This window comes from Myotis lucifugus, unplaced genomic scaffold (assembly GCF_000147115.1).
Source record: "Myotis lucifugus unplaced genomic scaffold, Myoluc2.0 scaffold_765, whole genome shotgun sequence".
Taxonomy (NCBI): domain Eukaryota; kingdom Metazoa; phylum Chordata; class Mammalia; order Chiroptera; family Vespertilionidae; genus Myotis; species Myotis lucifugus.
In genome coordinates this window covers 32,841-56,585 of record NW_005871813.1, presented here as the reverse complement: position 1 = coordinate 56,585, position 23,745 = coordinate 32,841, and the positions used below count along the sequence as shown (strand labels likewise).

The following is a 23,745-nucleotide window of genomic DNA, read 5'->3' as shown; positions in this document are numbered from 1 at the left end:
GGCAGCCAGGGAGTTCCCCCACAGCCTCTCTTCCAGGGCAACCCCCCTCCCGGCCCGGGGCCCAGTGACCTCCCTGCCATGTCACTGTCCCCCACTCCTCAATGTCCCCCTCCTCCCTCTAGATCCGACGGGGTCTTTCTTCATGGGCTTTCCTTCCTGAGTAGCTCTCAGGATCCTGCATTTGGGGTCTCCCCTCCCCCACGCTGCACTGCCAAAGCCCTTTCCCAGCCTGCTTCTCCCCGGAGCCCCTAGCGCCATGAGCGCCATGAGCGCCATGGAAGCCACCCCTCGGACGGGGAGGGCAGGCCTTGGTCACTTGCTCACCCGGCGCTTGATGGACATGGTGGCCACGTTCTGGAGCACCACGTACTGCACCTCACTGTAGAGGAGGGTCAGAGGTTATGGGGGCCCCTCGCTGGGGCAAGGGGGGCAAGGGGCAGCCGGTGGAGGTAAGGAAAGTGGACCAAGTAGGAAGGAGGAGGGGACCGGTGTGGCCAGGGCACCAGTAGGAGGAGATGGGCCAGGGTGGGCTCAGGGTCCAGAAGTGGGCGGGCCAGGGCTGGATGTGGGCGGGACCGGGGCGGGGAATGTGGGCGGGGCGGGGCCAGGGCCGGTGTGGGCGGGGGCCAGGGTAGTGGGTGGGGGCCAGGGCCGGTGTGGGCGGGGAGTGTGGGCGGGACCTGGGCGGGGAGTGCGGGCGGGGCCAGGGTAGTGGGCGGGGCCAGGGCTGGATGTGGGCGGGACCGGGGCGGGGAGTGTGGGCCGCACCTGTGACTGCGCAGCAGGCGCACCAGCGCCTTGGCGATGACGCCCACCTCGGCCTTGGGCGCCAGGTGGAAGTAGAGCTGCGCCACGGCCATGACCACCGCGGCGCTGCGGCTCTGCAGCAGCGGCTTCGTGTTGCGCAGCAGCAGCCGGTGGTCCGGGTCCATGACATAGGGCTTCCGGGCGGGCAGCGCCGCGGAGGCCGCCTCCTCCGACCCCGCGCCCTTGGCCTCGTCCTCCTCCGAGCCGTAGAAGGCTTTCTCGGGGTTCTCCTCCAGCAGGGATTCCTGTAGGGGGACGGGGGTGGGGGGCAGCGGGCGCCTCCTCTCGGCGACCCTCCTGCCCGCGCTGGGGGTGGGTGGGGCGGGTGCTCACGTTCTGCGTGGGGCTCAGGAACTGCGTGCGCGCGTAGCGGGTGAGCATGCTGATGATGACCACCTGGCCCCACTCCTCCACGTCGATGAGCAGGTTGCAGAGCTTCCGGTAGTTCTTGTGGATCAGGTCGATGCGCTCCGGGCACACCTCCTCGAAGGCCATCACCACGCTGCCCGCCACCAGCTGGGGAGCAGACGGAGGCGAGAGGGTCACGGGGAGGGCGGGCCGGAGGGCCTCTGTCGGGCACCTTCCCACCGCCCAGCCCGTGCACCCCTGCGCGCACCGTGGTCTTGTCGGCCAGGAGCTTCTCAATGACCTCGATCAGCTGGTCCTTCTGGTCAGAATCCAAACTGCGGGAGACACTGTTGAGAGGGGCCTGCCATCCCTTCTCCAGCCTTCCCAGTGTCCGCCCAGGCTGTGCTCACCTCCCTCACCCCAACCCTGTTCACGGGGAGGTGTGAGCGTGCTCCACGGTCCTCCATCTCTCAGTTCCCAAAACCGTCTTAAAATATGATTTCAGAGAGGAAGGGAGAGGGAGAGAGCCATAGAAACATCAATGATGAATCATTGATCCGCTACCTCCTGCATGCCCCCCACTGGGCCTGCAACTTGGGCATATGCCCTTGACCTGAATCAAAGCTGGGACCCTTCAGTCCACAGGTCGACTGAGCCAAACGGGCTAGGGCCCAAAACTGTCTTAAACCACCTACAGAATAAAAAAAAGCCAGGGCATGCCTGACCGGCATGGACCACTGAACTAGGAGGTCATAGTTCGATCCCTGTTGGGGCACATGCATCCCCAGTAGGGGGCGTGCAGAAGGCAGCTGATCGATGATTCTCTCTCATCTCTCATCGCTGATGTTTCTATCTCTCCCTTCCTCTCTGAAATCAATAAAAATGTATTTTAAAAAAAGCAAAGCAGCATGCAAGACCCAGGACAGGCCAGAGGTGGGCTGGGGATGTGGGGACCCCTCCCCCGGGGAGTGAGGGCAGGGCTGGGGCAGCACACCTGTAGAGTTTAGGGATGGCATGGGCGGCCGTTTTCCGCACGTAGGGCGACATGTCCGAGGCAGCTTCCTTGATGGCCAACATCATGATGGGCACTATGATGGGCACGCGGATGCTAGAGAGGACACGGAGGGCACTGGCGCGGATCAGCTGGTTGGGGTCCTAAGGGCAGAGGGGGAGGCAGAGCCTTGAGAGGCCACCCGCCCCCAGGTATGCGCTGTCCCTGGCTACCACCAGCTCCTGCTTCCTGGCCCCGTTCTGACCCTGGAGGATGTGCCAGTGTTGGGTACCCGGGGGCACTGCTTGAGGGCATTGACTCTTGGCCTTGGCCGCACAAGTCTGACATCTAAGCGGGTGCGGCAATGGGCTGCTTTGTTTTCAGGGAGAGTGGAGAACTCTCAGAGCACCTAACGTTCCTCAAACAGCCCCTGTTCCTTAGTTCCCTTGTGTTCATGCAGAGGCCACTCCCAGCAAATGCAAGCTGGTCTCCCTCCCAAGAGTCCGACCTTCCTTGCCTCTCCCCAAAGAACCTCTCCCAAGCTGCTCTGCTGGTCTCCCTCCCAAGAGTCCGACCTTCCTTGCCTCTCCCCGAAGAACCTCTCCCAAGTTGCTCTTCTTCCTTTCTTTCTTTCTTTCTTTCTTTCTTTCTTTCTTTTTTAAAATATATTTTATTGATTTTTTTACAGAGAGGAAGGGAGAGGGATGGAGAGTTAGAAACATCAATGAGAGAGAAACATCCATCAGCTGCCTCCTGCACGCCCCCTGCTGGGAATGTGCCCGCAACCAAGGTACATGCCCTTGACTGGAATCGAACCTGGGACCCTTCAGTCCGCAGTCCGAGGTTCTATCCACTGAGCCAAACCGGTCAGGGCTCTTTCTTTCTTTTTAAATATATTTTTATTGATTTTAGAGAGGAAGGGAGAGCGAGACAGGGATAGAAATATCAATGATGAGAGAGAATCATTGATCAGCTGCCTCCTGCACACCCTCCCTAATGGGGATTGAGCCTGCAACCCAGGCATGTGCCCTGACCAGGAATGGAACCATGACCTCCTGGTTCATAGGTTGACACTCAACCACCGAACCATGCCGCCAAGGCGTCTTCCCCCACCGTGTTTAAAATAGAAGAGTGTGAGAGCCCCTCCTTGTTGCTCCTATAGCTTCCTATACACTGAGAAGGACCTGGACAGTGTACTGCAGTCATGGGCTGCAGCAGAAGCAGCTGCAAGTATGGTTCATCTTGGAGGGGGATGGACAATGGCAGGGGTGCTGGACACGCAAGACAGATGCTACCCGGATTTTCTAAAATGAAGAAAGAGAAGATCCACAACATTACTGATAAAAATGATGGCAATGTCAAAATTCTGGAATTGATTTTTAAACAGAAGGCCTAAAAGCACTTATTTAAAAAGGCAGAAGTGTAGCCGAAACCGGTTTGGCTCAGTGGATAGAGCATCGGCCTGCGGACTGAAAGGTCCCAGGTTCGATTCCGGTCAAGGGCATGTACCTGGGTTGCGGGCACATCCCCAGTGGGGGGTGTGCAGGAGGCAGCTGGTCGATGTTTCTCTCTCATCGATGTTTCTAACTCTCTATCTCTCTCCCTTCCTCTCTGTAAAAAATCAATAAAATATATTTAAAAATAAATAAATAAATAAAAAATAAAAAGGCAGGAGTGTAGCCCGGCTGTTCAGTGGTTGAGTGTCAACCAAGAGGTCACCAGTTTGATTCCCGGCCAGGGCATATGCCTGGGTTGTGGGCTAGATCCCCAGTGGGGGTGTGCAGGAGGCAGCTGATCGATGTTTCTCATTGATGTTTCTATCTCTTTATCCTTCTCCCTTTCTCTCTCTCTAAAAAAAAAATCAATAAAAAAGATACATTTTTTTAAAAAGTTACTTACTTTCAAAAATCAAATAAAAAGCCGAAGTGTGTGTTCCAGCCAGTTTGGCTCAGTGGATAGAGCATCAGCCTGCAGACTGAAGGGACCCGGATTTGATTCCGGTCCAGGGCACGTTCCTCAGTTGCAGGCTGATCTCTGGTGCCCTGAGGCTGCATGTGGGAGGCAACCAATCGACATGTCTCTCACATGGATGTTTCTCTCTGTGTCTCTCCCCAACCCTTCTACTCTCTCTAAAAATCCATGGAAAAGTGTCCTTGGGTGAGGATTAACAAAAATCTCTCTATATAAAAGCCTAATATGCAAAGTGTCCCCTCAGGAGTTCTACCTACCAGGAGTTCAATCACTCGCTATGATGTGCACTGACCACCAGGGGGCGGCGCAGAACTAAGGAAGGCCCTGGCCGGCAGCTGGCATCTGCTAGGGACCCTACCTGTGCACAAATTTCATGCACTGGGCCTCTAGTAAATATATAAATAAAAATAAATAAAAAGCAGGAGTGTGTATTTTTTCTCTTTTTTTGCTTAAGAGCTCGCTTTATTGGGAATGGAGCGCTGCGGATCAGGTTCCTACACGCGGTGCTCAGGAAGGTACACAGGGCACAGAATGTGCTGCTAATGAAGAGCAACTGGAATGGGCTCCTCTGGGCAACTTCCCAGCACTCCTGACCACTTCCTTGAAGGCAACTGTGGTTCACTGATAGATAGAGCCCCTCAGGGGTGCCTTCTTGTTTTTTATACAGAACATAGCCTTCATTTGTTACTTTCATTCTAGGTTCCCTCAAGGCCCTCAGACCAGCTCCTGTGCAGATTGCCTTGATGTCGGCACCAGCGAGGTCACCCTTAGCCGTGACCAAGTCGTCCAGTGTCCCGTCATCAGCCAGCGTCCTTCTGCTTGTGTGGACCTGGAAGATGAGTTTCTTGGTCTTTTCATCCGGCGGCGAACTCCATCTTCCTGTCAATACAGCCTGGTCTGATTAGTGCTGGATCCAGAGTTCCTGTTCGGTTTGTGGCCATGATGACTTTTACGTCTCCCCTTGAATCAAATCCACCCAACTGGTTCAACAGCTCCAACATTGGTCACTGAATTTCTCTCTCACCTCCGGAGTTTGAGTCATACCTTTTTGTCCCAACGGCATCAACTTCATCAATAAACACGGTGGCTGGTGCATTTCTTCAGCAACTCGAAACAATTCCCGAACGAGTTTGGGGCCCATCACCTAGGCACTTCTGAATGAGTTCAGAGCCAACCGCTCTCAAGAAAGTGGCTGAGGTTTGGTTTGCTATTGCTTTAGCCCAGTGCTTCTCAACCTTCTGGCCCTTTAAATACAGTTCCTCATGCTGTGACCCAACCATAAAATTATTTTCGTTGCTACTTCATAACTGTAATGTTGCTACTGTGATGAATCGCAATGTAAATATCTGATATGCAGGATGGTCTTAGGCGACCCCTGTGAAAGGGTCGTTCGACCGCCAAAGGGGTCGAGACCCATAGGTTGAGAACCGCTGCTTTAGCCAATAAGGTTTTACCTGTGCCAGGTGGACCATAGGGAATGACGCCCTTAGGGGGCTTTATACCCCCCATCCCTTCATAATATTCAGGAAGCTCCACAGATTCCTTAATTTCCTGGATTTGGTTGTCCAACCCCCGCCCCCATGTTGGCAGAGGTCTCCTGCGGGGAGTTTTCCACCTCACCGCCGTGACCAAGGGGTCCGTGTCATCCATCAGCACCCCTATCACGGCATGTACCTTGTGGCTGAGCAGGACGGAGCAGCCTGGTCCCAGCAGGTCCTTGTCCACCAAGGAAAGAATGCGGACATAGTGTTCTGAGCCCACAGATATAGACACGATGGCGTGATTGTCATCGAAGATCTCTTCTAAGGTCTCCACCGACATTGGGGTCCCCCTCAGATCATCCACCTTTGATCTTTCCTCCTCTTGCTTTTCCTCTAATGGCTTCATTTGTTCCTGATTCTAATGAATTCTTCCTCCATGAGAAGATAGTCTTTGATTTTCTCTAATTTCAATCATTTTAGCCGGCACTGCGTGTGAGGTGTGACCAGTGGCAGTTTGCTGGCAGCATCTGGTCCCTTCGATGCTTTTCTTCTTTTTCCAACTCTGGTTGGTACGGGAGGTTCGTATTTCTTTTTCTTCTCCTTGTCATCTCTCTTGTCACCTCCAGGACCATGACCACCACTCTGACTTTGACCCATCTTGCAAGGAGTATGTATTTTCTTAGAGTAAAGTCATATCACATTCACTACTAAAACCTATTTTCCTTTTAAAAAAACAAAACGCATTTTATCTGGAAATGATTATGGATTCACAGGAAGTTACCCCAAATCCCCAGTTAGGTTGCGTATGGGAGGCAACCAAAATTGATGTTTTTCTCTCACATCAATGCTTCTCTCTCTCTTTTCCCTTCCCTCTCTAAAATCAATAAAAATACATTTTAAAAAACAAAATAAATAGTGTGGGGGAATCAGCCTCCCTCCAGTATAAAGGACTTGACTCCTCCCATGTCCATTTCTGGCGGTGCTTTCCCTTCCCAGCTGCCCCAGAGAAGGGTGCCAGGTCTTTAAAGGAGCTGCTTTGCATACACTGGGCGTCCGAGACAAGGCTAAACAGAACGAGGAATCTGTTCCAGCTCTAGGGGAATAGCTGGCTGTGCTGACCTTCCAGGAAATAGGTCACGTGTCATGTCCTCTGCGCTCCCCGTGGAGTCCACCTCCGTGTCTGAGGCAGCCCTCCTGCAAGGCCACCTTCATCGCTGTCCTCTCAGTGTGGCTCAGGTGTTTCCCGTAAACCTTTGGGTCCTCCTTACCCAGTTCCAGGTGGCAAGATTCCCAAGTCACTGTTCTCTACCGACACCTGGGCCAGGTGAGCCTGCGGTGACGAGGCTCTGACACCCAGCGGTGAGGACCCAGGTGGGCAGCCCCCCTCCCCTTAAGGAGCTTGACCTGTCTGCCGGGCTGGGGGGCCCAGGTCCTTTACACCAGTGGGAGGAGGGCCAGCGGGGTCCACTGTCAGGGGTCCAGGGGTTTATATGTGAGGCAGCCATTAACACAGTCAGAAGAGAAGAGACACCCACATCACCTTTCCTCTGACTCTGACGCTCCCAACCTTGTGCAGGTAGGGAAGAGCCCCAGAGCTCAGCGCCCCCACCCCCCAGGCCCACTCCTCCAACACAGCACCATCCAGGCCCCACCCCAAGGAGGCACACCGAGACACTGACCTTGAGGCCGCGCTGGAAGGTGGAGATGGACAGCAGGGCCAGGTCTTGCTGCTCCTCAGCGTAGCGCACCAGGTACACGTAGACCAGCTTCTTCACCTGGGGAAAGCGGGTTTCCAGCAGGGACCGGCGCCCCCGCCCTGTGGATGTCCTCACCCCAGCTGGCTGCGGTCCTCGGGGACAGCTCCCTCCAGTGGGGAAGAGCATCCCTGGTGTGCCCACCCGCCTTCTCTCTGACCCACATCTAGTTCAGGGGCATGTGGACAGTGTCTCTTCCTGGACCAGGGACATTTCTGGGCAGGGCAGGCCCCCGGGGGCTGGAGGGCCCCCTTCCTCACCCCTGACCAGCAGGAGACCCCTTGCTGGGAAGCGCTCACCTCTATGTTCTTACAGGCCACGTTCTTCACCACAGCGGGAAACAGGTCTGAGGCATTCTTTCCCCGGGCGATCATCTGGGTGGTGAGGTCAAGGTTAGGAGGAGGAGGAGGAGAAGGAGAAGGAGGGAGGGGGCCAGCATTTAATAGGGGGTGGTCCACAAGGGGGACATGCTCTTTGACCCCAGGTCCCTTCCCCAAGGAAGGCAGACAGTGAGGACCAGAGGGCAAGGGTATGATATGAACGAGCAGGTGGAGGGATGACCTGGGAGGCCTCGGCCAGGTAGGGCGGGAGGTGAGATAAGAAGAGACAAGAAGCCCTGGCCGGTTTGGCTCAGTCCATAGAGCATTGGCCTGCGGACTGAAAGGTCCCAGGTTTGATTCTGGTCAAGGGCATGTACCTCGGTTGCAGGCTTGATCCCCGGCCCTGGCCGGGGCGCAAGCGGGAGGCAACCAACCGATGTGTCTCTCTCACATTGATGTTTCTCTCTGTCTCTTCCCCTCCTTTTTGCTCTCTCTAAGAATCAATGGAAAAATATCCTTGAGTGAGGATTAGCCAAAAAAAAGAGGCAAAAAGTTGGGTCAGAGTAAGAAGGGTGTGCAAGGTTTCTCCAGCCCCCTTCCTCCCCCTTCCCCGCCACCCTTACCGCCACAATCCTCTTCATGGCCTCCAGCTTGAGGGAATCCTTGTTACTGTCCAGCATCTCCTTCAGGTCATCGTGCCTGGTGGGAGGCACAGGGGGTCAGCTGAGGGCACAGGGTGGGGGTGGGGCTATTAATCTGGAGGATCCAGGAGGAAAGAAGGGACATGGGCGGGGCTGGCTCGGGCAGGACCCCATCAGAGGGGAAGGGAAAAACATGTGGGTCAGACAGTGATATGGGTGGAACTGTGTCCCCCTCAAAAAAGAGATGTTGAGCCCTAGCCGGTTTGGCTCAGTGGATAGAGCAGTGATTCCCAAAGTGGGCGCTACCGCCCCCTGGTGGGCGCTGCAGCGATCCAGGGGGGCGGTGATGGCCACAGGTGCATTTGGGGGCATATATCTTTCTGTTTAATTGCTATTAAAATTTAAAAAAAATTAATTTCCAGGGGGCGCTGAGTAATATTTTTTCTGGAAAGGGGGCGGTAGGCCAAATAAGTTTGGGAACCACTGGGATAGAGTGTTAACCTGCGAACCGAAGGGTCCCGGGTTCGATTCTGTCAGGGGCATGTACCTCAGTTGCAGGCTCCTCCCTGGCCCAGGCCCTGGTTGGGCTCATCCAGGAGGCAACCAATCAATGTGTTTCTCTCACATGGATATTTCTCTCTGTCTTTCCCTCTCTCTTCCATTCTCCCTAAAAATCAATGGAAAAATATTCTTGAGAGAGGATTACCAACAACAACAAAAATAGACATGTTGAAGTCCTAATTCCTGGGCCCCAGGAGGTGACTGTATTTGCCGTTGTAAGTAGTAGTTAGGATGAGGTCATACTGGAGTAGGGTGGGACCAGTGTTCTTATAATAAGATGGCCCAGGTCGGGGAGGAGACTGCAACCGAGGTACATGCCCTTGACAAGAATCGAACTTGGGACCCTTCAGTCAGCAGGCTGATGCTCTATCCACTGAGCCAAACCCTCTAGGGCAGTGGTTCTCAACCTGTGGGTCGAGACCCCTTTGGGGGTCGAACGACTCTTTCACAGGGGTCGCCTAAGACCATCGGAAAACACATATATAATTACATATTGTTTTTGTGATGAATCACTATGCTTTAATTATGTTCAATTTGTAACAATGAAAATACATCCTGCATATCAGATATTTACATGACGATTCATAACAGTAGCAAAATTACAGTTATGAAGTAGCAACAAAAATAATTTTATGGTTGGGGGTCACCACAACATGAGGAACTGTATGAAAGGGTTGCGGCATTAGGAAGGTTGAGAACCACTGCCCTAGGGCTTTATTAACATTCTTAACTTCAAAGAGAAGCAACAAGAACTTATTCACTGCTCTGACTGGTTTGGATAGAGCGTCGGCCTGCGGACTCAAGGGTCCCGGGTTCGATTCCAGTCAAGGGCATGTACCTTGGTTGCAGGCACATCCCCAGTGGGGGGTATGCAGGAGGCAGCTGATCGATGTTTCTCTCTCATCGATGTTTCTAACTCTCTATTCCTCTCCCTTCCTGTCTGTAAAAAATCAATAAAATATATTTTAAAAAAAAAGAACTTATTCACTCAATTCATTCATTCATTCATTCATTCATTCATTCATTCACCTTCAACAAATACTTTGTTGCTAGGCTGCCCTGTGAGTATAGAGACTGAAACCTGGGACTCTGGTCCATAGGCCGATGCTCTAGCCACTGAGCCACCCTGAGGCAGGGGCCTTCCCTGGGAGCAGGGAGGCTGGAGGTCTCTTTAAACTCTGGGTGTTCTCTGGAGCAGAGCTCCTCACACCCAGGTGTCCTCGCCGCACCCACAGATGCCACAGGCACTTGTCAGAGGCACACCCCCCAGGCCTGTGCTGGGGCACCCCCACCGCTCCCCCCCCCCCAGCTTGCTGCACACACTCCAGGCCCCTGAAGGTCCCAGGCCCTGGGCCACGGAGAACTGAAGGGGGAAAAAGGAACCACTGGGTGTAGGCAGGAGTGCAGGCAGGGCTGTCGGATGCCACTAACACAGACAGACCACCCGGGGCCCCTTGTCCTCGCTCTCACCAGCGAATGTTCCCCAGAGGGCAGGGACGGAGAAGCACAGCAGCACCGAGGCCCTGAAACCTTACTCCCTGAGGTCAGATCCCCTTACGCCACTCACTGACCTGACCCCTTGTCTGGCCTGAGGGACTCTCTGGGGTGAAACAAGCATTCTGAGGCCAGTCCCGCTCCCCCCTCACCCCCACGTTCCAATTTACCAGGCTGGGAAAGGGTGGGCACACTCTATCCGAGACTTGATCCCGGCCTAAACCCCCACCTACAGCCCATTCCAACCAGGGCCTGGGGGAGGGAAAAGGTCAGTATGGGACCTCAACCTCCATCATTTTACTCTCCTCCTCCCCTCAGAGTTCTGGGGAGTTACGCTCCCCGTCACCTCCTCATCTTCAGTCCCCACGCTGGGCCCCACTGGGACCCTAAATGCAAGCCCAGTCCTCCCCCCCCCCCCCGAGCAGGTGGGACTAGCGGAGTCTGGCCTGAGTGGCAGCGGCCCATCCCTCGCCTTCCCGGGCTCCCAGGTGTGGCCCCCGGGGTTCCTCTGTACCGGAGTGGCTGGCTCTGACTCTGGCCTTGGCCGGGCTCTGGGCACGGTCCTTCCAGGGGCGCTTCTGGGGCTGTGTCTTCCTCGGGGGCCTGAAGCCACCGAAGCTCCTCGGGCTGCAGGGCCTGGTACCAGGCTGGGGGCCCGCCCTCGGGGGTCAGCACGGGGCTGGCAGCCTCCTGGTCCGCCCCGCTGGCCCCTCGGGCCCCCGTCCTGGCCACTGCCGCTGGGAGCTGCAGGAATCGCTGCATCGGGGCCGGGTCCTGCTCTGGGATGGGACTGAGCTGGCCAGGGAGCTGGGGACGCCTGTCACTGTCACCAGACGGCCCGCCCCCGAAACTCAGAAACCGGACACTGGCAGGGAGAGAGGCTCTGGTTTCCTCTTCGCAGCTCAGAGACAAGGACTAAGGAGGGGAGGAGACTGGGCACCGAGCCAACCTCAATCTCTGAGCAGGAGGCCAGAGGTCGGGGAGCTGGTTCAGAGGGAGGTTGAGGGGTGCCCTCCTCACCCCTTCACTCCCCAGCGGGACCTCTGCCTCCCCAGAACTGCTCGTCAGAAACCTTGCACACCCTTCTTACTCTGACCCAACCTTTTTGCCTCTTTTTTTTTGGTTAATTCTCGCTTGAGGATATTTTTCCATTGATTTTTAGAGAGAGTGGAAAGGAGGGGAAGAGATAGAGAGAAACATCAATGTGAGAGAGACACATCGGTTGGTTGCCTCCCGCATGCGCCCCGACCAGGGCCGGGGATCAAGCCTGCAACCGAGGTACATGCCCTTGACCAGAATCAAACCCGGGACCTTTCAGTCCGCAGGCCAACGCTCTACGGACTGAGCCAAACCGGCTAGGGCTTCTTGCCTCTTCTTATCTCACCTCCCGTCCTACCTGGCCTAGGCCTCCCAGGTCTTCCCTCCACCTGCTCATTCATATCATACCCTTGCCCTCTGGTCCTCACTGTCTCTACCCTGCCAGGGGTGGTTGGCTTTATTCACTGTATTTTAAAATGCCTCAACCCTCCTCAAGTTCCCACCCTCACCTTTGCCTCCGATAAAATCCCTCACAGCTCCCAACACCTATGCTCGCCTCTCCTCCAGCCCTCCTCCCCCCAAAGCAGAGCTGGTCCGCCTTGAAGCCAGGCCATTCCTCCCACTCAGCTCTAGAAACACGCCCCCCCTCCCCCCCACCTAAGGATTTGTGCTTCCTTCCATTCCCTTCAGCCTCTCCCACTCTACTGGCCCTTTCCCAACTGCAGATAAACTTGCTCTAGGCGCTCCCATCCTAATAAACAAACAACAATAAAACAGACTATGGAAAACAGTATGGAGTTTCCTCAAAAATTAAAAATGGAACTTGCGCCCTAACTGGTTTGGCTCAGTGGATAGAGTTTTGGCCTGCGGACTGAAAGGTCCCAGGTTCGATTCTGGTCAAGGGCATGTACCTTGGTTGCGGGCACATCCCCAGTAGGAGGTGTGCAGGAGGCAGCTGATCGATGTTTCTAACTCTCTCTCCCTCTCCCTTCCTCTCTGTAAAAAAATCAATAAAATATATTTTTTTAAAAAAAGTGGAACTTGCGTTTGACCCAGCAATCCCACTTCTGGGAATATATCTGAAAACCCCCAAAACACCAATCAGAAAGAACATATGCACCCCTATGTTCATAGCAGCATTATTTATAATAGCTAAGATTTGGAAACAGCCCCAGTGCCCATCAGTAGATGAGTGGATAAAAAAGCTGTGGGACATTTACACTGTGGAATACTATGCAGCTGTAAAAAAGAGGGATCTCTTACCCTTTGGGACAGCATGGATAGACCTAGAAAACATTATACTAAGTGAAATAAGCCAAACTGAGAAAGACAAATATCACATGATCTCACTTATTTGTGGAACCTAATGAACAAAATGAACTGACCAACAGCTCTTCAGCTCTTACAGGTGTACCAGTTAATAATGCGGATTTTTTTTCAATAGATGGAGTTACACATATGTTGATATATATGCGGTTTGATATGTATGTCAATACAACAAAATTGACAGCAAGCTTCAAAACTTCATGTCAAATTTTCTGAAGGCGTTAACATCATAAATTTTACGCTTAAAAATGTCCAATTTTATGCCAAAAAAAAGAGCATTTGCAGGAAGTTTTAATTCATTACTTTATTTTGAAGAAAAGTGCTGCTGAAAGTTATAGTATACTTTGGAAAGCTTATGGTGAACATGCTCCATCTCAAGATACTTGTGAATGCTGGTTTAAATGCTTTAAAAGTGATGATTTCGATGTGAAAGACAAAGAATGTCCAGGTCAACCGAAAAAGTTTGAAGACCAACAATTACAAGCATTATTGGATGAAGATGCATGTCAAACTCAAAAACAACTTGCAGAAAGATTAAACATTGCTCAGTAAACAATTACCGATCGTTTACAAGCAATGGGAAAGATTCTAAAGGAAGGAAAATGGGTGCCACATAAACTGAACGAAAGACAAATGGAAAACCGAAGTCATCAGTAAAATGTTTCTTCAATGGCACGAAAGAAAGTCTTTTTTGCATCGAATTATGACTGGCGATGACAAGTGGATTTATTTTGAGAATCCCAAACGCACAAAATCATGGGTTGATCCAGGTTAACCATCAACATCGACTGCAAGGCCAACTCGCTTCGGAAAGAAGACAATGCTCTGCGTTTGTTGGGATCAGAAAGGTGTGGTGTATTAGGAGCTTCTAAATCCAGGTGAAACCATTAATACTGATCGCTACCAACAACAAATAATCAATTTGAAAAAAAATAATCAATTTGAGCCATGCTTTGATTGTGGAATGACCAGAATGGGCCAGAAGACATGGCAGAGTAATTTTGCTTCATGACAACGCACCATCACACACTTCAAAACCAGTTAAAGACATGTTAAAAGATCTTGCCTGGGAAATATTAACCCACCCCGTATTCACCAGACCTTGCTCCTTCAGATGAACCACTTGTTCTGATCGATGGCACACGCACTTTCTGAGCAGCACTTCAAAACGTACAAAGAAGTGGAAAATTGGGTCTCTGAACAGTTTGCCTCAAAATAAGAAAAGTTCTATTGGGACGGTATCCACAAAATACCTGAAAGATGGGGGAAATGTGTAGCTAGCGATGGACATTACTTTGAATAAAGCACTTTTGATATTTCTCTTGAAATTATCGTGTTTTCTTGGATTACAAAATCCGCATTATTTTTTTAAATACATTTTATTGATTTTTTCCAGAAAGGAAGGGAGAGGGATAGAGAGGTAGAAACATCAATCAGCTGCCTCCTGCACACCCCCCACCGGGGACGTGCCCGCAACCAAGGTACATGCCCTTGACCGGAATCGAACCTGGGACCCTTCAGTCCGCAGGCCGACGCTCTATCCACTGAGCCAAACCGGTTAGGGCTAAAATCCGCATTATTAACCGGTACAAATGTAAGAGCTGAAGCAGGGAGGCATGGAACAGACTGATATGCCTTGATGTAGGGTTGGGGGGACGAGAAGAGATAAACCAAAGAAACTTATATACTTATATACATAGCCCATGGACAGGGGTAATAGGGCAGGGAAGACCTGGAGGGGTGGAAGGAGGCTGGGAGGAGGGAGAAAAGGGGAGGGGGGCGGGACGGGAGACATCTGTAATATTATCAACAATAAAAAATACATTTAAAAAAATGACAAACCTCCCTGAACTTGTGTTCTCCTCCAGCAACTCTTTCCCTCCTTCCCCTTTCCACTCAAACTTGTTTTTTTTTTTAAAAAAAAATATACATTTTTATTGATTTCAGAGAGGAAGGGAGAAGGAGAGATAGAAACATCAATGATGAGAAAGAATCACTGATCGGCTGCCTCCTGCATGCCCCCTACTGGGGATAGAGCCCACAACCCAGGCATGTGCCTGACCAGGAATCAAACGGTGACTTCCTGGTTCACAGTTCGATGCTCAACCACTGAGCCACGCCGGCCGCACCACTCAAACTTCTTGAAAGCAAAGTTCCCATTCACCGTGTTTTATTCATTCAGCTGCTATTCACTTATCTATCACTTTCATCTGGCTTTAGATGCTGATTAGAATTTAGGACTGAGGGGTCATGATGTCTGCAGCTTACGTGATTCAGCTAAAAACCAGTATGACTAGGTGGCTGGACAAAGCGACTATGGCCCAATGTCAACAATGGTTGAATCGAGGTGAAGGGTGTACACATTACTGCATTACTCACTCAGCTCACTTGTATGTTTAAAATGTTCATAATAGGATGTTGCGGGGGGGGGGGGGGGGAATGATCTAGCTCTTCCTCTGACTTTGCCAGAACTGGTCTCCCAGGGCAGGAGGTGGGGAATGAAGCAAGGAGGGGTTGACCTGCTCTTTGTCAAACCAAGGGTCACAAATGTCTTTCCTTGTCTGACTTGACCTCAATGGGCACTGACCATACTGGTCACTTCCTTCTTCTTGAATCCATGTTTTATTTTCCTCCTACCTCTTTTTAAAAATATTTTTTCATTGACTTCAGAGAGGAAGGGAGAAGGGGAGAGAGAGAGACATCAATGATGAGAGAGAATCATTGATCAGCTGCCTCCTGCACACTGGAGATCGAGCCCGCAACCTGGGCATGTGCCCTGACAGGGAATCCAACCCTGACCTCCTGGTTCATAGGTTGACACTCAACTACTGAGCCACGCCGGCTGGGCCCTCCTGCTTTTTGGTTTACTTTCTGTTATCTTGAAACACGTCTCCCCTGCTCTCTGGTCACCCCCCATATCGGTGCTCTAGTTGAACCCATATACCCTCCCTGGGTTAATCTTCACTTCCTTCTGTGGCCTTAGCAACACACACACACACACCTATCTCCTGGAATGCAAATCCTAATATCCAGCTACCAACTCGATTCCAATGTCTTGAGTTTATAACGTCAGCATGTCCAAAGCTTGGCTCAACACTGCTTGTAACATCTTTCTTTCCAACCACACTGAATAGCACCACCATCCATCTGGCTGCAGTCACTAGTAACCCGAGTATCATCCTTATCTTCTCCAGCCCCTTCCTCTCACCTCTTTCCAAGTTAATCATCAGGTCCTGGCTTCTGCCTCCTCAAGAGCCCTCAAACCCTCTGTCCCTCCCCTATACCAGGCCATCACATATCCCCCTCCCTACTTCAACACCTCCCCCCACCCCCAACACACACACACTAATCTCTGGATCAATCCAGCACACACTCCAATCTCTTCTCCACAGTCCAGCCTGGGATCCTTCTAAAATGCAAATCTGATATCAGTAGAGCACCCTGCCTCCACCCCTGAAAAAAACCAAAAACCTGGCATCTCCCCACCCTCATTTCTGGTCACTACAATGGTGTTTGCATGGTGGTTTGTATGGGGACTCTGGCCCCACTGTACCTGCACCTACAAAGCCTGTGATCTGACTCTCCTTCACCTCCCCACCTTTCTCTAAGCTCTGCCTGTAGCATCCCTCACTCTCCACCCTCCAGGCCAGGGACCAGCTCCTCCCGCCCTCCCACTGCCCGCTCTACCCTGAAAATCCTCTGTGCCCCCTTCTAGAGCAACTCGAGGACAAGGATTGGCTCACGTCATGGCCACATTCACAGAGACTAGGATGAGACTCCACAGAGTGGGCCCTTATATATGCTTGTTACAGAATTTACGAATAAATGAAGGAATAAGGTGGGGAAGGGCAGCGGGAAGGGAAGGTGGAGCTGAACTACAGGAGCAGTGCACCAGCTAAGAGATGAGGGTGAGAACCTGGGGCTGAGAACGAGGGAAAATGGATTTGTAGGAGGAGCCAGGCCTGGAGGCTCCCAGTCTATACCCCTTCGCCTTTCCTCTCCACCTCTGACCCCTCCCGAGTTCTTTTGGAATCAGCCTGCCTTGTGGGCAAGAGGTAGGGAACCTGTAATCCACACAAGCAGAGAAACCCTGGGGCGGGAGGTCGGTCCAGGAACAGAGGGGGCTGGCCCATCCCCCACGGCCTCCAACCCCGTCGCGGGCCCCAGGTCCGCCCCTGGGTGGGGAGCTGGTGTGGGGATTGGGGCGCAGCAGACAGGGGCTGCGGGTTCAGTCGCGTGGCCAGGGTGGGGCCTGGTGCGCGGTCGCTGTCCATGGTGCCGGCGCGTCTGCCAGGCCAGGCGCAGGCGCGGACCCGGGAGGCCCCAGCCCCTGCCCACCCTCCGGTCGGCTCCCTCACCGCTTGTAATCGGAGGAGAAGATGCCGCCGCTGGCCGGGTCGTGGCCGTACTCGGGCTCCCCTGGGCCCGCGGAGCCACCCTTGTCCTCATTGTAGGCGGGGGCCACCGACATGGGGTGGCTGGGGTGCGCGGCCGCAGAGAAAGGGGGCGCAGCGGGCAGGCGAGGTCTGTGGCCGAGGCGCGGGGTGCTGTACCCGGCAGGGTGCCGAGGCGCGGGGTGCTGTACGCTGCAGAGACCCAGCCACGGAGGCGCAGGGAGTGAGCGATTTATCAATCAGGGCCCTGGCGGAGGTTCTTAAAGGCACCGGTGCCCGGTCGCGGGAGGCGTGTCCACGGAGGGTCTGCCCCGCCCCGCCGCTTCGCAAATCCCTCCCTCCCCAGAGGATGGTGCCTGCCCTGAGGGGATGCCTCTCCAGGTTGCCAGAGGGTGCGGGTTGTTGAACTGAGGATGCGACTACGTTCTGGGGGTCGCCTCTCGGGGCTGTGCTGATCCCAGACGCCAGCGCGGATGGTCACCTACTCAGCGGAAGGAAAGAGGGGGGCTGAAGAGAAGGCTGTGCCTGAGGCTGGGGGTGGTTAGACCATTGCACCAGAGACTGACCACAGAGACCAAAGACGCCAGAGAAAGAGATGAGGACAAAACAGAGGGGCGGTGAACCCAGATTCCGCCTTTGGAAAATAGTTTAATGACCATTTCTTTTCTTTAAAAAAAAAATTTATTGTTTTGTTTTTTTTTACAGAGAGGAAGGGAGAGGGATAGTTAGAAACATCGATGAGAGAGAAACATCGATCAGCTGCCTCCTGCACACCCCCCACTGGGGATGTGCCCGCAACCAAGGTACATGCCCTTGACCGGAATGGAACCTGGGACCCTTCAGTCCGCAGGCCGACGCTCTAGCCACTGAGCCAAACTGGTCAGGGCTAATGACCATTTCTTGAAGCCTCCATGGCATTCTGGAGGGCCTGAGGTCAGCCTAGTCCAGGGGCAACTCCATGTCCACTGACACCGAGGAGGGAAGGGAAAGAGGAGAGGCTGGGAGAGGGTCTGGTGCAATCATATGAAGCCTCCAGCTCAGCTCCCAAGGGTCCAGGCACCCCAAGGAGAGACGACCTGGGTCTAGAAGGAAAGGGATGGGATCTGGCTGGGCCTGAGTTTGAGGCACCGGGTTGGCTAGGGGGGTAGCTGGGGTCTCTTGGCTGGGCTTGGGGGAGGAGGTTAGAAAAGTTTGTGGGGCTGAGTCTCAATCTACAGCAGTGGTTCCCAACCTTTCTTTGGCCGTGCCCCATCTAAGCATCTCTAACATCCTGATGCCCCTCCCCCCTCACCCCCTCCCCCGTGACATAGAATTCTTATTATTCAAAAAGTGAGCTCCCATTCACATGGGAGGAAGCCTAAAAGGCCATGAACTTGGTCTGAACAAGAACATGGCATCCATGAGAGAGAAAAATAAAAGAACAAAAGGACAGTTGAAGGGCTGAGAAAGAAATCACTAGAAATTGTTAAAAAAAAAAAAAAGAAAAGAAAAGATAATATGAAGTGATATGAAAAAATAGCAAATACAGTTTCAAAACATATAATAGAGAACTGAAATGCATAAATATGTCATAATATATATATTTATAGACTGTATATGAGGCCCCTAGAACCATAAGAAATGCAAAAAAAGCCACTGTTAATAACTCATTCTCAAATTGCCCCCCTTAAAAATTAAATTGCCTCCCTGTGGGGCGTGTGCCCCACGTTGGGACCCACTGGCCTACAGACTAGGATGCCTGTGTCTCCAAGACCAGAATCGGTGAGCCTGGTGGAAGTGGGCGGGGCCCAGGCAGGGGGAGCAGGGCTCCACAGGGAGGTTCCCCAGTCGCAGTGGGTTTGACCAGGACCAGGGCAGAGCCTGGAGTGAGAGGCTGGGAGGCTGCAGTAGAGCTATGGCCGGGATCTCTGCGCTGTGGGCAGGCCTAGTTTGCTTCTGGGGGATTTCATCCTGCCAGACTCAAGCTGGCCTTGAGGCAAGGGGGCTGGGCGGGTGCAAAGGTGTGAGTTTTGCAGGAACACAGAAGTGAGCTGCAGTTGTTAACAGGCTCTGGAGGCCGGTGAGGTCCTGAGTGGGTGGCTCACCAAGCTAATGGGACTTGGATCCGTTTGCAGGGTGTCCAGGCTGGGCTCCAGGTAGAGCAAGTACAGCGCAAAGTGCACGCAGTTGCTGCGCGTAGGGTGGTAGGGAGACGGGTCCGCGTCCACGCCACTGCGCCTGCGCAGCACACGCCACAGCGAGCGCCGCCCCTGCTTGGATTCAGTGCCTTCGCAGGAGCCCAGGAGCGTGTGCGGCCCGCGCCCACAGGGAGTTTAGCCCGCGGGAGTGGCCAGATGGGTACGGATCACAGCCCGGCTTAGATCATGTGATCGTGCACCCCCACTTCCCAGGACCCGGAGGTGGGTGCCTAAGCGCCTATTTTGAGAAACCTGCGGCCCCAGCTCTGACCACGGTCTCCCTTCCCCTGTGGCCCGCCGCCTGGCGGAGCGGGACTCGGATGGGCGGTCTTCTTTGCAGACCAGGCCTCTGCTTCAGCCGGAAACTCTTACCCTCGAAGTGGACGATCTCTCCGTGGCCGCAGTACAGCCCCACATGGGCCCCGCACCAGCGGCCCGTGGGGGCCATCAGCCTGAACAGGAAGAGGTCTCCAGGCTCGGGCTCCCTGCCCTCCAATTCCACGGTCTCCAAGGGCTGACCCAGGAAAGCCTCCGAGAGGAAGAATTTAAGTCACGGCCTGTGAGGAGAAAGGGACCGGGAGTTTGCACGGGCCACCTCCTCCCACTAGGCATCTGGTTAGATGGTCTGCCCAGGGTTCAGGGAGACCTGGCTGGGGGACAGGCCCAGGGTGGATGTCCTCACTACCCCACACCTGCCTCCCTGTGCCGAGGAACTCCGAGGCCTGGACATCACGGGTAAATCCTGCCCCGGGCCACCCCTGAGAACCCCTCTCAGTTCCAGCAACTGGGACCTCCTCTTCAGCCAAGTCGTCTTCTCATTTCCAATTCCAGCTACTCCGCTATCTTCCCCTCCCCTGCTCGGGGACCCTCTCCCCAACCTTCTCCCATCTTGCTACTCCCTGGAGGAGACACCGTAGACCAGTGGTTCTCAACCTTCCTAATGCCACGACCCTTTAATACAGTTCCTCATGTTGTGGTGACCCCCAATTTCATTGTTACAAACTGAACATAATTAAAGCATAGTGATTAATCACAAAAACAATATGTAATTATATATGTTTTCTGATGGTCTTAGGTGACCCCTGTGAAAGGGTCGTTTGACCCCCAAAGGGATCGTGACCCACAGGTTGAGAACTGCTGCTGTAGACAGTGTCAGCTGGTCCCTGGGGTGACAGCTGTCCCGAAGGAACAAAAACCACGGAGAGATCTGCCCCCAGGACCCCTCCACCAACCTCAATAGCAAACGTCTAGTGAGCAGTTGCTCATTTGATCCTTAATATAATCCGTTTGATGGGTACAGTAGCCCATTTTCAGGATAAGGAAGCAGGCTCAGAGGTTGCCAGAAAGCACACGGTATGTGTCTTATGCCCTTTGTACTAAACATCGGTCACCTCTTACCTTCTCTTCCTCGACAAGGAAGCGAGAATGCATTTAGTTTGCATTTCTCCTATCTTCACTGAGGGCTCTGGGACTTGGGGGGAGGGCCTCACTCCCTGGGCCTGGGCGAGGGTGAAGGGAGGGCCTGTTGGGCATGCGCTCTGGCAGAGCAGCTGAGAGACGGAAGCGACCCGCCACCCCTGGGTCTCTGGGTATCTGTGTTGGACGGGAGTGGGTTGACTCCAGCTGATTTGATGTGGGTGGGAAGGACCCACATAGAAATGAGGAGCAGGGCTGCCCAAGCCCACACTGCAGAGTGCCAGCCGCTATGTTCCTCCCCTCCCTGACCCCCTCGGAAGTTCCCTCTGGCCCCAGTCCGCAGTATCCTCCACTTATTACCGGGTGAGTCTCATTTTCCCACACGGAGCTGTTGGAAGATCAGGTGACCAACTCCTCCCAGTTGGCCTTGGGACTTCCCAGGTTTTAAAGTAGAAGGTCCAGCCGAAACCGGTTTGGCTCAGTGGATAGAGTGTCAGCCTGCGGACTGAAAGGTCCCAGGTTCAATTCCGGTCAAGGGCATGTACCTGGGTTGCAGGCACATTCCCAGCAAGGGGCATGCAGGAGGCAGCTGATCGATGTTTCTCTCTCATTGATGTTTCTAACTCTCTATCTCTCTCCCTTCCTCTCTGTAAAAAATCAATAAAATATATTTTAAAAAAAAATAAAGTAGAAGGTCCCACATCCAGGAACCCAGGAAAACCTGGACGGTAGCTCATCCGAGGCTCAGGTTCCCCCGCGTCCATCTCCCTTGACCTCAGGAGACCTCAGGGAGGACCCAGTGTGCATAGTCCTGCGGCCATGCTCTTCTGCACTCCACCTTGGTTCCTGCTTCCCTGTCTGCCCCCTGCCCACTGGGTGAAGCAGCAGTCAGAGCTGTGGGAGAGGGTCAGCTGTCCTGGCACCTGTGGGGGCAGCGGGCACCCTACCTGGGGAGAAGACAGGCCAAGGGCTTCTGGTCCAGTTACCCGAGAGGAGAAGCTCATCTAAGGAGGAAAAAAACAACAGCTGTCACACCTGGCTGCGCAGGAGTGAGGTCCAGGCCGCCACCCCTCCTGCCTCTCCCCTCAGGCTGGGACTTCTGCGTGGCTGTGCGTGTGATACACCCATGAGTCTGTGCTGTAATATCGGGCACAGGACTGGCAGACCTAGTCCTGGCTAAGCCACTTTTTAAAAAATACATATTTTTATTGATTTCAGAGCGGAAGGGAGAGGGAGATAGAAACATCAGTGATGAGAGAGAATCATTGATTGGCTGCCTTCTTCACGCCCCACACTGGGGATCGAGCCTGCAACCCGGGCATGTGCCCTTGACTGGAATCGAACCCAGGACCATTCAGTCCACAGGCCCACAGGCTGATGCTCTATCCACTGAGCCAAACCAGCCAGGGCTATACCACTTTTTTATATAGGACATCTTGTTCCTCTGGGCCTCAACTTCCTCATCTGTGAACTAGGAATAATAAGCCTAAAGGGCTGGGCACCACTGAGAGCTCTTTGTGAGCTGGACAAGGGGAAATAGGCAAGGTTTGTTTATCTTAGATTTGCCCCTGAGTTGGGCATCAGAGGAGGAAGGGGGGAGAGAAGGCATCTTTTCAGCTCAGAGGAGAACAATGGGCCCTCAGAGGCTGGCTGCCTCCCTCTGACCCCTGCCCCAGAGTCTCAGGGAATCACCCAGCTGGAAAGGCCCTGGATCTCCCGCTGCAAGTTCCCAGGGGGGATGGAAGGGGGAGGGGAGAGGGGGGGGTGGATGAGGGGAGAAGGTACTCCGGCCAGCAGCAGCCAGGCCCCTGGACTCAGCCAGGGTCTGGGTGAGAAGATGCCCATTCAGATAGTGGATCTAGGTCCGAGGTGTTGCTCCATCCATAATGATGACATTGATAGACAGACACTGCGCTACAACCCATTTAACCCTAACAACAACATCACGAAAGATACTGTTGTTGTCATTCCTGTTTTCCACATGGGGAAACTGAGGCTAGGAGTGGTGGCCAAGGTTACAAACTAGTCAGTGGAGGAACCAGGATTTGGGTCCAGGCAGCCTGGCTCCAATGCCCGTGACCCTAACTACTGTACAGTACTGCCTCTTCCTGCTGCCAGCCAATGAGCGCTGCCCTTCCCCCAGACCCCATCACTGGGAGGGACTGGCCCTGTGCCCGTCCCGCCCTGGGGAACCTTTCCCCTTGGCTTCCAGTGACAGGAAAAGGAGCGAGGCCGGGAGCTGTGAGCAAGAACCCAGGGACGGACAGCCCCATCCCGGGCACCAGCCTGAGAATGCTGCCCAGCCTATCGGGGCCCCTTCCACTTCTCCTCGCCCTGACGCCTTCAGAACAGAGTGGTTGGGGTGGCCCTGAGACTGGGTGTGGGGGTGGCAGGCAGTCTCTGGGACCCAGGACCCTCTCCTTCCCCCAGAGGCCTCTGCAGGACCTCAACCCAGTGGGGTCCTGTCACTGAGCACAGGCCTGGTGGGGCTCTGTGGCTGTGCTCTGACCCGAATTTCCAGCCCCTCCCGTCCCATTTCAGTCTCATCCTGGACAAAAGTTCCTCTGTGAGAGGCAAGGTTTTGGGGTCAGTGCTCCCTGCTGGCCACCTTCAGTTAGAAAAAGGGCTGGGGCAGCCCTAGCTGGTTTGGCTCAGTGGATAGAGCGTCAGCCTGCAGACTGAAGGGTCCCAGGTTCAATTCTGGTCAAGGGCACATGCCCGGGTTGCGGGCTTGATCCCCAGTAGGGGGTGTGCAGGAGGCAGCCAATCAATGATTCTCTCTCATCATTGATGTTTCTAGCTTTCTCTCACTTCCTCTCTGAAATCAATAAAATATATTTACTAAATAAATAAGAAAGAAAGAAAGAAAGAAAGAAAGAAAGAAAGAAAGAAAGAAAGAAAGAAAGAAAGAAAAAGGGGCTGGAGCCGAGCAGGCCCTTCCCACGAGCCCCCATCACACCCTGTGGTGGCCTTTCCTTCCCTTACAAAGCCTCTGGTCAGAGTGATCCCATCCTGCAGCCCAGCCC

The 23,745-nt window shown here is 53.6% G+C and overlaps 1 protein-coding gene and 1 pseudogene across 3 annotated transcripts in view; both read right to left on the bottom strand.

The window, feature by feature from the left end:
* AP3B2 (adaptor related protein complex 3 beta 2 subunit) overlaps positions 1–17,210 on the bottom strand; it is a 42,578-nt gene extending 25,368 nt beyond the window's left edge. For 2 of the 3 annotated variants that reach the window (XM_023746928.1, XM_006106077.3), the window contains exons 1-9: positions 17,091–17,210; positions 8,296–8,371; positions 7,652–7,726; positions 7,278–7,373; positions 2,150–2,310; positions 1,424–1,490; positions 1,141–1,323; positions 769–1,052; positions 325–379 (exon numbers count right to left, since the gene is read on the bottom strand). In XM_023746928.1, coding sequence (XP_023602696.1) covers positions 325–379; positions 769–1,052; positions 1,141–1,323; positions 1,424–1,490; positions 2,150–2,310; positions 7,278–7,373; positions 7,652–7,726; positions 8,296–8,371; positions 17,091–17,203 — 1,110 coding nt within the window. In that variant the 5' untranslated portion in view covers positions 17,204–17,210. The remainder of the gene's footprint in view (positions 1–324; positions 380–768; positions 1,053–1,140; positions 1,324–1,423; positions 1,491–2,149; positions 2,311–7,277; positions 7,374–7,651; positions 7,727–8,295; positions 8,372–17,090) is intronic. The other variant, XM_023746929.1, reaches the window with a different exon arrangement.
* LOC102427931 lies at positions 3,349–6,255 on the bottom strand (annotated as a pseudogene).
* Positions 17,211–23,745: the final 6,535 nt, after the last annotated feature.